General features: G+C 43.3%; 2 protein-coding genes across 15 annotated transcripts in view; both read left to right on the forward strand.

Moving 5' to 3' along the window:
- Positions 1-1,439, forward strand: part of MYO9A (myosin IXA) — a 137,459-nt gene extending 136,020 nt beyond the window's left edge. For 7 of the 8 annotated variants that reach the window (XM_080980211.1, XM_080980210.1, XM_080980213.1 and 4 more), the window contains one exon: positions 453-1,439. In XM_080980211.1, the coding sequence (XP_080836337.1) occupies positions 453-937 (485 nt within the window). In that variant the 3' untranslated portion in view covers positions 938-1,439. The remainder of the gene's footprint in view (positions 1-452) is intronic. The other variant, XM_080980217.1, reaches the window with a different exon arrangement.
- A 3,779-nt stretch (positions 1,440-5,218) lies between these two features.
- LOC308462713 (unconventional myosin-IXAb-like) overlaps positions 5,219-15,227 on the forward strand; it is a gene marked incomplete at its 5' end in the record, with an annotated part of 29,007 nt that continues 18,998 nt past the window's right edge. For 2 of the 7 annotated variants that reach the window (XR_013979265.1, XR_013979266.1), the window contains 2 exons: positions 9,250-11,448; positions 11,681-11,742. Coding sequence is in view for 1 of the 7 variants with exons in the window: in XM_080980605.1 (XP_080836731.1) it covers positions 9,121-9,240; positions 11,400-11,448; positions 11,681-11,742 (231 nt within the window). Of the gene's footprint in view, positions 5,535-7,672; positions 11,449-11,680; positions 11,743-13,366; positions 13,619-13,723; positions 14,322-15,227 lie in introns of those variants that run through there. The other 5 variants (XR_013979263.1, XM_080980605.1, XR_013979267.1 and 2 more) reach the window with 5 other exon arrangements.

The raw sequence follows: 15,227 nt of genomic DNA on the forward strand, positions 1-15,227 counted from the left end.
ATGCTCCCCTCTCCAAACCGCTGATTGTCATGGTACTTGATGGAGCAAATAAGTTCTTCTAAAGGAAGAACAGAAGGGATCACCAGTTGGAGAAATCAATGAGTAGGGAGCACAATGTTTTACGTGCATTAGACCCTGGGAACAGTTGGGTTTGGAAGCAGGGAATATGTGCTCACCACAGAAAAAGGAAGGCTTAGTTACAGTTCCGTTATGTAGCAGTTTGTTCCAAGTAGTATTTATTAAGGAATGTAAGGAAAGAAATTCCCAAGATAGTTTTACAAACAAGTTGGGAATCCTACCAACATGTGCAGCTGTCTTTTTGTTTTGGATGTGCGTTCCCATTAGTGGTTTTCCCTGATTGTGTTCTGTTTTCCATACAGCTCAGTAAGATATGTGCATTTTCGGATAATGCCAACACTTTTGACACTTCTCTTGTATCTCTTTTCTGCCAGATAGAAATTTAGCACTTGGCTTCGCCAGACCCATCAAGGCAGACACCATCACTACCAGGCCTCGAAGGCATCTGAAGAAGCAGCAGGAATCTGTGGAGTCGGTAGACTCCTCTGTGTCTGCTCCATCTCTGTCACCCTCCCCTTCCTCTTCCTCCTCCTGCTTACCTCATGTAACTAGGAAGCGATTCCAGATATACTCAAAATCGCCTTTCTACCGGGCAGCTCCCTCTGGGGATGCCTCAGCACTCGAACAAGCGCCAGGGCACCTCAGAGGTTTGGAAGACAAGCCGCAGTTCAGCACTAGAGGGACTTTCAATCCCGAGAAGGGCAAGCAGAAGCTGAAGAATGTGAAGAACTCCCCACCAAAAGCCAAAGAGCTCCCAGAGGCAACTGCCGGGCCAGGCCAGAAGAGACAGCCTGATGCTGCCAATTACAACAATGCCCAGCAGCTGGTGCTACTTGGAAACAATGAATTTATGGTATGAGCCACACCAGCTGATCGCAGCAAAATTGTAACATCTCATCTGTGACATCTTGCTGCTTCTTCAACACCGTCTGCTGCCACCGGCGTTCTGGAACTCAGTGTGTTGGGACTCAGTGTGTTCCCTCAGTGAACCTGAAGGAAGGAAGGGCCAGTGAGCTGTATCTGCATATTCTGTCAGTCCCCAGTTCTGTCTGTGATGGGCAAGGGAATGTGCAAGCAGCCAAGAACACCAGAAGACAATTGGAGTTCAAGGACCTATTCTTGATCCCAGCTATCAAAGCAGCCAACTTTAGGGATTGGGTTTTTGCACTGGGATTCGTAAGCAAGGGCCCTCTTAGACGGACCCGCAGCATAAAGGAGACCAAGCTCTTGTTTGAAGCTATTCCTTATTTGCTTCATTGTGTTGTCAGATATTTAAAAATGTTCATTTCCACCCAAGCACTTCTCAGACAACCGTCAGGTGCATACCTGTTGTGGGAAAGAGAGCTTTTTGACTTTAAAAACAGGTCAGAATAACAAATGCCAGTTTGATTCCAGGTAGGTCAATGCCAAATATTTGTGCCGAATGTTCAGTAGCCATAACCACAAGAGGTGTTCTGTTTTCAGGGTACAGGATAGGCAGCATAAATATTAGGAGATAGAACCCTTTGTTTTTCTGGCTATGCCCTGGACACATTCTGCTGCTAGATGAGCAAAAAGCTCCACAAACAGACTGACGGGCAGGAAAAAAGTCACTCCCACAATCACTTTACTCAAGCAAAATGCAGATGGGTGGAGAAGCAGTAAGGAGGGCTGCTGTCACAATCAGTCTGTTTAAAATGTGATTTAACATCACTTTTTTGCTGAACATCAGTATTAAGCAAAGTCAAAACAAAATCAGAGACTACTTGAAGCTCTTTGATAGTATTATGGTTACTGAAGTTCAATGTAAATAGGTTTTGTTTTATTTTTTAACTTTCCCCCCACAGTGTGGGACTTAACTTTTTTTTCCCTTTAATGTGGGACATTTAAGCCAGGAAGGTAAATGGGTGGGTGGGGGAAGCTAGAATTAGATCTGAGGTCTTGACAGTGTGAAACAACAGAAGGTAGTCATTTTTTGCATCCTTATGTCATGAGGTAATTCCCACCAGTACCTTGGATTTGGAGCTTTCAGGAGTTTGTCTTTGTGATGAAATAGCTGTGAATGTGTGTGGGAAAATTTGCTCCAGTTCTTGACTTTAGCAGTAATGTATGTATCTTTTAAAGTGGACCTTTGCGGAGCCCCATTTTTTCAGAGCATAACTGAGGATAGCAGAAAATATTCAGATGGAGAAGGTTTGCCCAGCCGCTTTGTACCACCCATGCAAATATAGCTGTAATTTAAAAAACCTTTTAATATAAAAAACTACCAACAGGGGCAGTGTAGTGTGATTGTATGCATGAGAGCAGGGAATCTGATAACCTATAGTTTCCAGCTTTTGTTAGTGATTGTATGCAGGTCCTACGCCTCATTTCCAGTCTGAGTGGTCTGACTGGCTAAGAATCAGTGATGAGTTGGTGGTTTAAAACCAAACATGCAAGCAGCCCCTTCCAAATTCAGGCCGGGGCCTCCAGTTACAAAAAAAGGGGGGGGGCAATTGAAATTTGCAGCTCCATTTGTGTGGGTCTCGTGGCACAAACCAGCTGGACAAACTTCATCCCACTCGATATCTACTGCCACTTTACTATTTTGCACTTGCCCTGTTAGTCAGACTTTGTCTGGCCTCTGACATAGGAATCCTCAGCTGTGCTCTTCCTGCTTCAGATTACCCTTTAAGAAAGAGAGGAAAAGGAATAAAGCAATGTAGGACATGCACAGCCAGAAAGGATTACCCTACTCTTTGCACCCACCTCCCTAAATGCTAGTATGTTGCAGACTAGTAAGCTGCACTCCTCTCCCCGCCCCGCCCCAATCCTGTCTTGGTCCCGAACTGCATGATAGTCATTGCATTTCCCCCCCACACATAAGATGCTTGTTTCTGTTTGAGCCACACTCAGCAAGTGCACAAAGATCCTTTGGAAACTCGTCTTCTGGCCCTCATTTTGACTAGTTGCTCTGCTGGGAAGTGCTAGGCTCTGCATACACTCCAGGGTACTAATTCCCATTTCTTCCAGTGCAAAGCCTTCCTTTCAGCACTGGCCTTGTTGAGGGAGGAGGAGACACAATTACATAACTCAGATGGGTCCAAGCCAGAGTTTTGGTTGTTGCACTGTTTGTTTTGTTTTTGATACTGGCAACAGGAAGAAAAAAAGTATTTCCATTCATTTCCACATCCATATTTTTGCCTGATACCTGTCTTCCAAGATAGCAGTCTACTCTCCCCACCTGCACTCCCTGACCCTGTGCAATCTGTAAGTACAGGGTCTTGGATTTTTCTCCCCACTCATGGTATTAAGTGAATGTACTCACCACTAGAAAGGACGTTGGCTGCATATAGTTATTTTTAATGGATTTTTTAAAAGTAATTTATAAGTATACTGAGTGTAAATTTTAAAAGACTTATGTATTGTAAAAGGATATATTGTCCTGTGTCATACTCTATAAATCTTACATGTTTAAAGAAGAATTCTATAAAGGAAAATGCTTTATTTTGCTCACTGAACCAGCTGGCTTGCAGTTACGCAGTCAGCTGGCACATTGTAATTTCATGTCTGGAGGTTTCTTTAGTTTTTTAAATTAATGTTATTTTTGTTTCTCTTTCCTGGAACAAGGCCGTCATATTCAAAGTGCAATTTGTGTAATATTTTGTAAATATGATACTATATGGCTGTACAAAAACAACTTTATGAACAAATAACTTCTAGCTTATTAAAGAAGAAAACAATGGAAAATAAAGTGATAGTGGCATATTTTTTCCGTACTTGGTGATGATCATAATCAACCATTTAGACAAAAGTTTTTGTGTCTTTCGGAGACAGTGAGGGGAATACTGAGAGCATGAAACCTAAGTTAAAAGCAGGGAAGTGTTAACATGGCCATATAAATTACCGTATGTGGTTCTGGGACTATGCCACTTCAGACTGCTAGGGCACATTTTAATCAATAGGTGGCAGGAGAGCAGTGTGTGTGTGTGTGTGTGTGTGTGTGTGTGTGTGTGAAGGAAATATTATCATATGGGAAGAGAGGTCAGGGATTCCCTTCCCTAATGTGCTACTTTTCTACACACAGGGAGGTTGCTGGGTTTTTAAATACAGAAAACTACTCAAACATGTGATTCTTCATTAGGATCATTAGATGTTCTGCAGTGAAATTATACTTTCCCAGGAGAAGTCTGCCGTGTAGTTTTTGCTGATTGTGTCAATTGGCTTTGTGTATGGTATGGTGATTGGCTTTTGTAAGTATGTGGAATATGGTAAGTTGGGAGCTGCCTTATACCAGAACAGGCTGCTGATACAGCACTGACTAATAAGAGGTTCTCCAGAATCTCAAGATAAGGGTCTCTTCTCCCATCACCATCTACCTGATATAACTGGAGATGCCGGAGGTTAAACCTGTGTGCCAAATAGTGATTTTATCACCAAACACTGGTTCTTCTCCAAAGGAAAGAATGATTTCTTTGACTCTCCAGGTGCTGCTCCCATCACCATTGGCCATGCTGGCTGGGGATGACTGTAGTTGTAATTCAGCATCATCAGGAGGGCCAAAGGTTCACCACACCTGCAATAAAGTATGAGCTTGTCTACCAAAGCTAATTCACAATAAGAATGTGTCAATGTTTAAGGGGCCAGGAGGTGCTTGCTGGGTTTTGTTTAAGCTTACAAATGTTTACGCTGATCCAGCATCTTCTTTGCTCATGGTAAAGGTGTTGCATCAGGCACAGCTAAGTACCCAAATCCCTTTGGCCCCTGTCTAGCAAGAAGGGGGGAAACAAACAATTTTCCTGTTCTGCCTTCTACACATAGAAGCCCCAATGAACCCCTTTTTGCATGAGGGCAATGTCATGACTCTTGTGACTTGACAGACCAGATCCCTTGGGAAACTCTGGTTGCTAGGTTTGGAACAAGCCAGGATCCTAAAACTGTTAGCAGACTGACTGAAAGAAAGCAGATGGAATCGAGAGAAAAGAAACTGGTACGGTAAGTGCACAACTTGCAGGGGGTTACATTCCGAAAATCGCGCCCAAAGCCAAAATTATGCCTAGTCAAAGCATATTGGGTTCAGTGGGGGGTTGAATTGTGCAAATATTTTTTCCCAGACACCCACCTCCTTTCCACTCCCCTTTTAATTTATTTATTTTTAAAAACAACAACAACTAGTAAATTACAGGCTTACTCTACTATTTTACTGTAGGTAAACGGAACAAAAGCAGTGTATAATATTATATATACATTATATAATATTTGGAGAAAGAGAGTTCAGGCCTGGTCCAGAGCAACTATACAAGGGAAAAACTCCTTCACAACCACACATCCTATCAGAGCTCTAGATTGAAGAATCAAAGCATTATGAGTGGTTGCTAGGCAACACAACTGCTCTCTTGTTTGACAGTTTAAGCACCAATAGGATGATTCCTGGTGTTATACTTCAGTCAAAAAGTGACTTCAAAAAGTAGTTCAAGATGCTGGCTTTTCTGAACTGGGTAACTATAGTGATCACATTTGGACTACTGTGTACAGTTCTGGTTACCACAGTTCAAAGATGATATTTTAGAACTGGAAAAGGTGTAGAAAAACTCAAAAGATTGTGGGCAATTTGTCTATATGAAAGGTTATCATACTTGGGGATCTTTATTTTCTTTTTAAAATGTGAGTGAGAAAAGTATGATGTTGTTGTTTAGTCGTGTCCGACTCTTCATGACCCCATGGACCAGAGCACGCCAGGCACTCCTCTCTCCCACCGCCTCCCGCAGTTTGGTCAGGCTCATGCTGGTAGCTTTGAGAACACTGTCCAACCATCTCATCCTCTGTCGCCCCCTTCTCCTTGTGCCCTCAATCTTTCCCAACATCAGGGTCTTTTCCAGGGAGTCTTCTCTTCTCATGAGGTGGCCAAAGTATTGGAGCCTCAGCTTCAGGATTTGTCCTTCCAGTGAGCACTCAGGGCTGATTTCCTTAAGAATGGAGAGGTTTGATCTTCTTGCAGTCCATGGGACTCTCAAGAGTCTCCTCCAGCACCATAATTCAAAAGCATCAATTCTTCGGCGATCAGCCTTCTTGATGGTCCAGCTCTCACTTCCATACATCACTACTGGGAAAACCATGGCTTTAACTATACGGACCTTTGTTGGCAAGGTGATGTCTCTGCTTTTTAAGATGCTGTCTAGGTTTGCCATCGCCTTTCTCCCAAGGAGCAGGCGTCTTTTAATTTCGTGACTGCTGTCACCATCTGCAGTGATCATGGAGCCCAAAAAAAGTAAAATCTTTCACTGCCTCCATTTCTTCCCCTTCTATTTGCCAGGAAGTGATGGGACCAGTGGCCATGATCTTCGTTTTTTTGATGTTGAGTTTCAGATCATATTTTGCGCTCTCCTCTTTCACCCCATTAAAAGGTTCTATGCAAAATTATGTGTGGAGGAAGACGATAGTGATGTATTTTCCCCTTGTAATACTAGACCCCAGGGTCATCAAGTGACGCTGAGTGGTGAGAAATCTGGGACTTAAAGGGAAAAAATACTACTTCGCACAAAAATCTATTGATTTTGCCAGCACATGACGTGGTGACGGCCACCAGCTTAGCTGACTTTAAAAGGGAATCGGACAAATCAATGGAGGATAAGATTTGCAGTGACTACTCATCATGAGGGCCACGGGGAACAACAACAGGAGAGGGCTTTTGCTCTCGCATCCTACTTCTGGTCTTCCCAGAGGCATCTCGTTGGCCACAATGGCAAACAGGATGTTGGGCCAGATAGATCTTTGGTCTGCTCCAGCCAGTCTTTTCTCAGGCACAAGCACAAGTCTTGTTCCTGTATCATCTTACTAAACCAAGTTAAGTTCAAGGGACAAGGCAGCGCATATAGCAACTCTAGGAGGACACTCTGGCTAGCTATGTCTTGTTGCTGATTCATACATGTATCTATTCAAGAGCTATGCACAGTGAACTTCTGCCTGCAGGTCTCACCTGGCCTGAGTCCACTACAGTCATACCTCGGGTTACAGATGCTTCAGGTTGCATTTTTTCGGGTTACGGACTGCCGAAACCCGGAAGTACCGGAATGGGTTACTTCTGGGTTTTGGCAGTCACGCATGCGCAGAAACGCTAAATCGCGCTTTGTGCATGCGCAGAAGTGCCGAATCGCAATCCGCGCATGCGCAGACGCGCCGCTGCGGGTTGCCAATGTGCATCCTGCATGGATCATGTTCGCAACCCAAGCATCCACTGTATTAAGTCCATCCAGTGGCGGAGGAAGCCACTCAGGAGCCTGGAGCTTTTGGGGGTGCACCATGGGGCCTCTGGAGTCTGCCTGCATCCTCCCACTCACACCCTACAGCTGGGGTTGAGGCAGCGGGCAGACCGCTTGGGCAGCGCAGGGCCTGTGCACACCCAAGCCACCGCATCTCTCCCAGCAAAGACACGTGGTTTGGGCGCACTGCAGGCCCTGTGGTGAGTGCCGCACAGCATTTTGTCACCCCCTCAGTGGTGACACCTGGGGCGGTCCACACCCACCACACACCCCTTCCTCCGCCCCTGAGTCCACCATTGTAGGATGATTGTATATCCTTAAAATATCCAGTGACCTTGCTGGTTCTGAAGTATTTATTGCGCTTGAAATTTTTGCAGCTATTACGGTACTTCTCTTCAGATGCAGGCCAAACAACACTTCACAAAACAATGTCTCAAGGAGAGATTGGAAAACTGGCAGCTCTACAGAAGACTGCAGCTGCAGATGGAAGGTATAAAATGTCTAGGCAAAAGAAAGGGGGAGATCCTGAGTTAATTGCTTCAAATTTTCTTCTCCCTTCATATCTGCATTTTATTTCCTGTATGTGTGGACAAATTTCAAAAAGCCATTCCGTTCATCTCTCCTCTGAGGAGAAACTGTATGAGTGACTGTTTCAGACATTCCACACAAGTAAAGAAAGAAGGGAAAGATTGCAAGTCATGAACACTCTTACTTGCAATGTCTGAAGCTGCTCTCAGCTAAAGCAAAAGTTAATTGACTGCCAAATCTATTCTTATAGCCTCCAGCACCTTTGGAAGAATGGGAACCATGCACAGATTTCTCACCAATGGGAGAAGTGGGAATAAAATTAATACAAGTTACCGTAATAGCGAAAACTTTCTTGTGGCAAGTTGCACAGTCTCGTTTAGTTGCTGTATATAAGACGAGGCAGTAGTTTAATTAATACATATTAACTGTACAGATTATATACACTGTATATAAATGCTGTTCTGTGCTTAATACTATGCAAGTGCTTCAGCGCACTTAGACACTATGATATTTCTCTTAAGTGAAGAAAGGGGAACAGAGGCTTGAAGAAGAAGAACCTCGCCAGAGTTCCGAATTAAATCTCTTTTTTCCTCCCTCGCAGCTCTCTGCTTCCCCCTTCGCTCCTCAGCTCAGCCCCACTCACCGCCTTCTCCGGGTGACCCATGCGTGCCTAACCTGACAGGAGGAGAGACATATCTAAGAGAGGCACTAGCCGTGCACACCAGAGGGGGCCCCGCGACTTGCCCCCTGCTGCATAGCAGCACTCACACCCCCGGTGGGCGGATTTGTGCGATTGGCATGATCGCCATCGTGAAAATCCAACCACTGATCACCAAATATGCCCGGCCGCCCGGTGTATTTGCGCAATCGGCGGTCAGATTTTCACGATCGGTGGGCGCCGCTGGCACGCCCGACGGGCAGTGCTCGCCCCCCCCGGCTGACCAGCCAGGGGTGCAAACACTGCCCACTGGGGGTGCCAGCGCCACTCACCAATCGTGTAAATCCAATCGCCGATCGCATAAAACTGCCCGCTGGGGTGAGCGCAAATGCCACCTGCCAGGGGGTGCCAAGCTGATCGCCGGGTGTATTTGTGCAATCAGTGGGCAGATTTTCACAACTATCATGCCAAACATTAAAAACCGCCCACCGGGGGTGCGAGCGCTGCCACGCCGATCCGCCCAAGGGGATTTTGTCAACCCCCAGGCATGACACCAGGGATGGACCACACACCCCTTGCAACACCCCTGTCCAGTACAAAGACCTATATGTCCTGTTTGAACAGATTCTAGAGGAAACAATGAGGCTTGAACATAGAGACTGGTGTGAATCACCTATCCTGGTCTGGGTCAATACCTTCAAGGTGTTTTTGGATGAATATATGACAGAATATATGCCTTCGAATTGTACTGCCTTAAAGGTAAACTGGTCTGGCACATCCTACCAAATTATTACTCTTGCATTGCACTGGAATAAGGATCACATTCTTTTTCTGTACCTTATGAGCCTCCCTCTTTTGACCTTACTGCCTCTTAAAGCTTTGTTTTGTAGAAAGGGCATTTGTTGCTGCGGTCCTGGCACTAACCACTTTCCTTGCAGTTTGTAATATGTCTCATAGTCTCCCTAACTAGTATGTTAAATAACAAATGCAATTTGAAAAGGTTAGCTTGCAGTAATCAACACAAAATTAATATCATGAAGCATCAGTAACTAACTTAGGTCCATCCATTTCAGTCGGTCTACTTTGAATAGGACTTAGCTGCAGGGTCAGCCCCCCCATGGGGCAAGGTGAAACAACCATCTCAGGTGGCAGGATCCACAGGAGCAGCAGATCCCAATGCTGCTGCTTCTTTGGCAATCACCTGTAGCCGAGTAAGATTGTCTTCCATGAACACGGTTTTAACAGTGAGTGACTGTGGAGGCCAATTCTGGATCCACATGTCCTTCCACAGTGGGGACATTGGTTTCCAGGCAGGAGTTGATCACGGAGAGGGTTTGCCAAGCGTGCCTTCCTCTTAGCATGTTTCTCCCTTGCGTCCTGAGTTCAAGTGTCTTCAAAGCCCACAACGCCTTTGGTAAAGGCTGGTTTCCAATTGGAGTGCTCGCAGGCAAGTGTTTCCCAATTGTTGGTGTTTATACTACATTTTTTAAGATTTGTCTTGAGACAGTCTTTAAACCTCTTTTGTTGACCACCAGCATTACACTTTCCATTTTTAAGTTTGGAATAGAGTAGTTGCTTTGGAAGACGATAATCAGGCATCAGCACAACATGACCGGTCCAACGAAGTTGATGTTGAAGAATCATTGCTTCAACACTGGTGATCTTTGCTTCTTCCAGTATACTGGTATTAGTTTGCCTGTCTTCCCAAGTGATGTGTCAAATTTTTCGGAGACACCGTTGATGGAATCTTTCAAGGAGTTGGAGATGGCATTTATAAGTGGTTCATGTTTCACAAGCATACAGTAAGGTTGGTAGTACAATAGCTTTGTAAAGACGCATTTTGATTCCCCTGCGAATGTCCTGGTCCTCAAACACTCTGCACTTCAATCGGGAGAAAGCTGCACTCACAGAGCTCAGATGATGCTGGATTTTGGCATCAATGTCGGCCCTTGTGGAAAGATAACTGCCCAGGTAGGAGAAGTGATCAACATTTTCCAACATTACACCATTGAGTTGGATTTGTGGTACTGCAGAAATTTTATTTTGTACTTGTTGGTGCAGCACTTTTGTTTTTTGGATGTTGAGTGCTAGGCCAAGCTTTTTGTAAGCTTCTGCGAAGATATTTAGGATGGTTTGGAGGTCATCCTTGATCATGCACACACTATGTTGTCATCAGCATACTGAAACTCTATGATGAACGTTACGGTAACCTTACTCTTTGCAGATATTTATTCAGGGCCGGCCCACCCATGAAGCAAGGTGAGGTGACTGCCTCAGGTGTCAGGATTCACCAGGGCAACAGACCCCGATATAGATCTTTCTTGCCCCTTTGCTCCTGATGTAGATCTTCCCTCACTCCTGCTTCCCTGGTAGGGAGGGCGACAACATATGGGGGTTTGCCTCAGGTGCCAAAATGTATTGGGGCCAGCCCTGCTTAGTTGAAAACAATATCATAATTGTGTGCTCACACCTTTTAAATGGCTGCCATTCTAGAATAGAACCAAGTCTTTTGGACAGAGCTGGAAGCATGGAAAAACATGCAGAGGGCAGCTGTTTAGTACTAAAGTAGGGCAGGATTGTTCTTTAATTTATTAATCCCTTTGTTGGGTATCTTTTTAAAGGCACCGGTATCACCCTGGCAGCAGGATTCTAGACACCTCCAACCACCCCAGAGCTAACTGAGCAGTGTCTTAGGAATGCTAGAGTACTGAAGGCTTGAAGTGAAACGACACAGGGATGTACTGGGCAGGGGAGAAGCATTATGTGAGATACCAAATGTCCACCTGACATTAACTGGGCACTTGAAAAGTGCTTGTGAAGGATTGAAAGTTACATGAGGAGGCAGAATGAACCGGAGGGGTGACTGGGAGAACAAATTCTGAACCTGTTAATTTCTGATTTAGCTCCTTCTGTTTCAGGTAACCAAAACAGAAAGTAAAAAAGAGAAGGAAGAAGGAAGCAGATGTTGTAAGTTGAAAACTTCCTTCTTTTATTGTTTAGTTTAAATGCATTATTCTGCACCAAGTATTTAGGAAGGTCTGTTCCAGGAGTAGGGAACCTGTGACTCTCCAGATGTTGCTAGAATCAGCAGGTGTGATGGGGTGGTTAACCAATTCCCCCTTTTAAAACTTGTTCCTGTCAGTGTCAGCCACGATACAGCAGCATTCAAGTGTATTAATTGTTGTGTTCCTGATTTCAGTATGCAAGCATGCTTGCCACAGAAAGTGCTGCCTGAGGACCACAACCAAGTGCCCCAAAAAGGTAAGGTTTCTTTCATCTTCAGTTTGCAGTGGTTTTTCAGTATTCCCTGATAAAACTTGCATTATTGGATAGTGAAGGACCTCAATTTTAGGTATGGAAAATCCAGATTGCTATGGCAAAGTGAGTCTTCTGCTAGGCTCTCGTCTTCAACTCTGCAGCATAGGTTCTTTGTCAGCCCCACTTATCACATGGAGAAAGCTGTTCATATCTTCCTCACAGTATATGGATAATGTAGGACAGTGTGTTGCAACTGCCATAACAATATTGATTTTCTAAGGCCCTTACTATAATTTAAGTACCCTAGTATGAACCATTTGGTTCCACAGCACCCACTAATTTTATACTCCTGGTTTCCACCACATTAGATAAATAAGTAATGAATATGAACCTAAGGAAAAATTTAGTTGCTGGTCTACGTCTAAACTGTTCCTTTTCATCTTTCTATGTTTAGTATATTCAGGCTGATGTGACTTTGGGTAATGTATTCATATGTAGCATGGGCAAAACTGTGATCATCCTTTGAGATATTCTCAGGGTATATGTTTTTGTGAACCAGGGTGGCTAACTCTTTCTGTATGTAACTAACAGTCTTTTTCTTTTCACTGGGAAGCCTGGAAATACATTTGGAAGTAATTATTTGAAGCAGTTTCGGTTTACGTTGCCCCTGGTCTGCCCAATCCAACCCCCCCCCCCATCCCCCGGATTGTGCATGTGCTGTGTTGTGAATAAACCAGATTTGCACAATTTCTGATAAACTATAGATGATAGGTCACACACAGTTAGGGTACTAATAACTCGAAAATAAATAGGATTTTATTTCTAATAAATAGTACAGCCATCTTAATCTAGCTGTTTTGCTGGGCCTAAATTTGCTTGGGCCTAAATTTGCTGGGCCTGCTATCAAAAATTTAGCAAACAAGAAATGAGGGTATTCCATCCAAGTAAAATATAGATAATGTGGGTCCCCCCCCCCATACTAGAGACTAAGTGGTTTGCTGCTTGGATCTCGTGTATTAAATGTTTGAATGTAGAAAAAGCAAGCTTGGAAGCGATAGTAGTAATGCCGGAACAATTGGCTTGAGATGATTTTGTTATACTGTTGTGGTATCACTGAGGTTTTATCTTCTTTGAGTCCAGGTCTTCCAGTAGCCTCTTTGGCTGTGTCACAGCCTAGTCATGTTAATTTCTCAGGCTACTGATGGTTTATTTATCTCTGCACTGAGAATTCCTACTGTTATGCATTCACCTGCAAAGCTGATGCTTGTGGAATGGGAGTCCTGCACTTCAGCAAACCAAGCAATAAAGCCTAGAGAGAAGGGCAGAGTCAGGAGCAGCCTTGGATGGGGACTGCTTTTCAGAGCTATTTTTTTTACTGTGGCTCCACTTTTAGCTCTGAGTTTTTCTTTGCTGTTAACTGGGACTGTGGTGGTGGTGCTAACACAGTGGTGTGAACCCAGGAGTAGAACAAGGACAATAGCTATCTAGAAAAAGGTGAGGCCTTTCCTTGGTCTCTTATTTTTACTATGCGGATTTTATAGACCACTTCACATCCACTGGCCCCAGTCTGGTGGAACGCTCTGTTGCAAGAGACCAGGGCCCTGCGGGACTTGACATCTTTCCGCAGGGCCTGCAAGACGGAGCTGTTCCACCAGGCCTTTGGTCGGGGCTCAGTCTGACCTCTCTCCTTTTACAAGACCCTGCATACAAGTGGCCTCTCTAACTCTTCTCACTGGCTCATACAAATAGCTGACCCTGGTGAGTACTTAAGGTTTCCAACTCCTATAGTTATAGTTATAATTTGTGGGTCGCCACCTGAACTTATTTTGATTTTAATTCGATTTTAAACTGTATTTCAGTCAATTGCTGAAATTTATGTCTTAATGTAGGCCTTGTTGGGGGAGGAGGAGATACAATTACATAATTCAGATGGGTCCAAGCCAGAGTTTTGGTTGGTGCACTGTTTGTTTTGTTTTTGATACAGTGGTACCATCTTAACCTAAAGCACTACTTTAACTAATGGGGCCTCCTGCTGCTGCCACACTGCCGGAGCACGATTTCTGTTCTCATCCTGAAGCAAAGTTCTTAACCCAAGGTACTATTTCTGGGTTAGCGGAGTCTGTAACCTGAAGCATATGTAACCCGAGGTACCACTGTACAGGGTCTTGGAATTTTTTCTCCCCATTCATGGTATTAAGTGAATGTACTCACAACTAGAAAGGATGTTGACCTGCATATAGTTATTTTTAATGGATTTTTAAAAGTAGTTTATAAGTATACTGAGTGTAAATTTTAAAAGACTTATGTATTGTAAAAGGATATATTTTTCTGTGTTATACTCTATAAATCTTACATGTTTAAAGAAGAATTCTATAAAGGAAAATGCTTTATTTTGCTCACTGAACCAGCTGGCTTGCAGTTACGCAGTCAGCTGGCACATTGTAATTTCATGTCTGGAGGTTTCTTTAGTTTTTTTAATTAATGTTATTTTTGTTTCTCTTTCCTGGAACAAGGCTGTGCAAAAATGACTTTATGTACAAATAACTTCTAACTTATTAAAGAAGAAAACAATTGAAAATAAAGTGATTGTGGCAGATGTTTTCCATACATGGTGATGATCAAAATCAACCATCTAGACAAAGGCTTTTGTGTCTCTGGGAGACAGTGAGGGGAATATTGAGAGCATGAAACCTAAGTCAGAAGCAGGGAAGTGTTAACAAGGCCATATAAATTATGTGGTTCTGGGACTATGCCACTTCAGACTGTAAGGGCACATTTTAATCACTAGGTGGCAGGAGAGCTCTCTCTCTCTCTCTCTCTCTCTCTCTCTCTCTCTCTCCAGAGATCCCCTCCCCTAATGTACGGTACTACTTTTCTACATGCAGGAAGGTTGCTAGGTATTTAAACACAGAAAAGTATTCAAACATATGATTTTTCATTAGGATCATTAGATGTTCTGCAATGGTACTTTCATAGGAAAAGTCTACCATTTAGGATTTTCTGTTTTGGCTTTGTGTCTGGGGCTAGGATCATTATACTTGCTGCGACGGCACAACAGCCCTTTCTCTTTTTTTTTTTTTAAATAATATTTATTGAAGATTTTAAAATTACAAAGAAACAAAGAAAAAAGTAGACAAAAAGAGAAATTAAACAATACCAGTCAATAAAAACAAAAATCAAAGAGAAAAACAAATCACACAAATACATCAAAAGCAAAAATAAACAAAAAATTTAAAAACAAATCCAATATTCCCAAATCTTTATCTTTCATTAACTTGTTTCATGGACCTCCTCACACCTCCCTTTTTTGTATTCTAGTTATTGATTATCACAGCAAATCCTTCCCATTTTTCATAATATTCTGTCATTAAATTACCTTAATCTATTTTAACGTTATCTTACTATAAAAAACCCTAAAACTTAAAGCTTGAGTCTTATCTATACCAATTTCTCATAACCATGACATATTCTGGCATAGTTCTTTTTAA

Source organism: Podarcis pityusensis (assembly GCF_964106645.2).
Source record: "Podarcis pityusensis genome assembly, chromosome: 14".
In the NCBI taxonomy this organism is placed as follows: Eukaryota; Metazoa; Chordata; class Lepidosauria; order Squamata; family Lacertidae; genus Podarcis; species Podarcis pityusensis.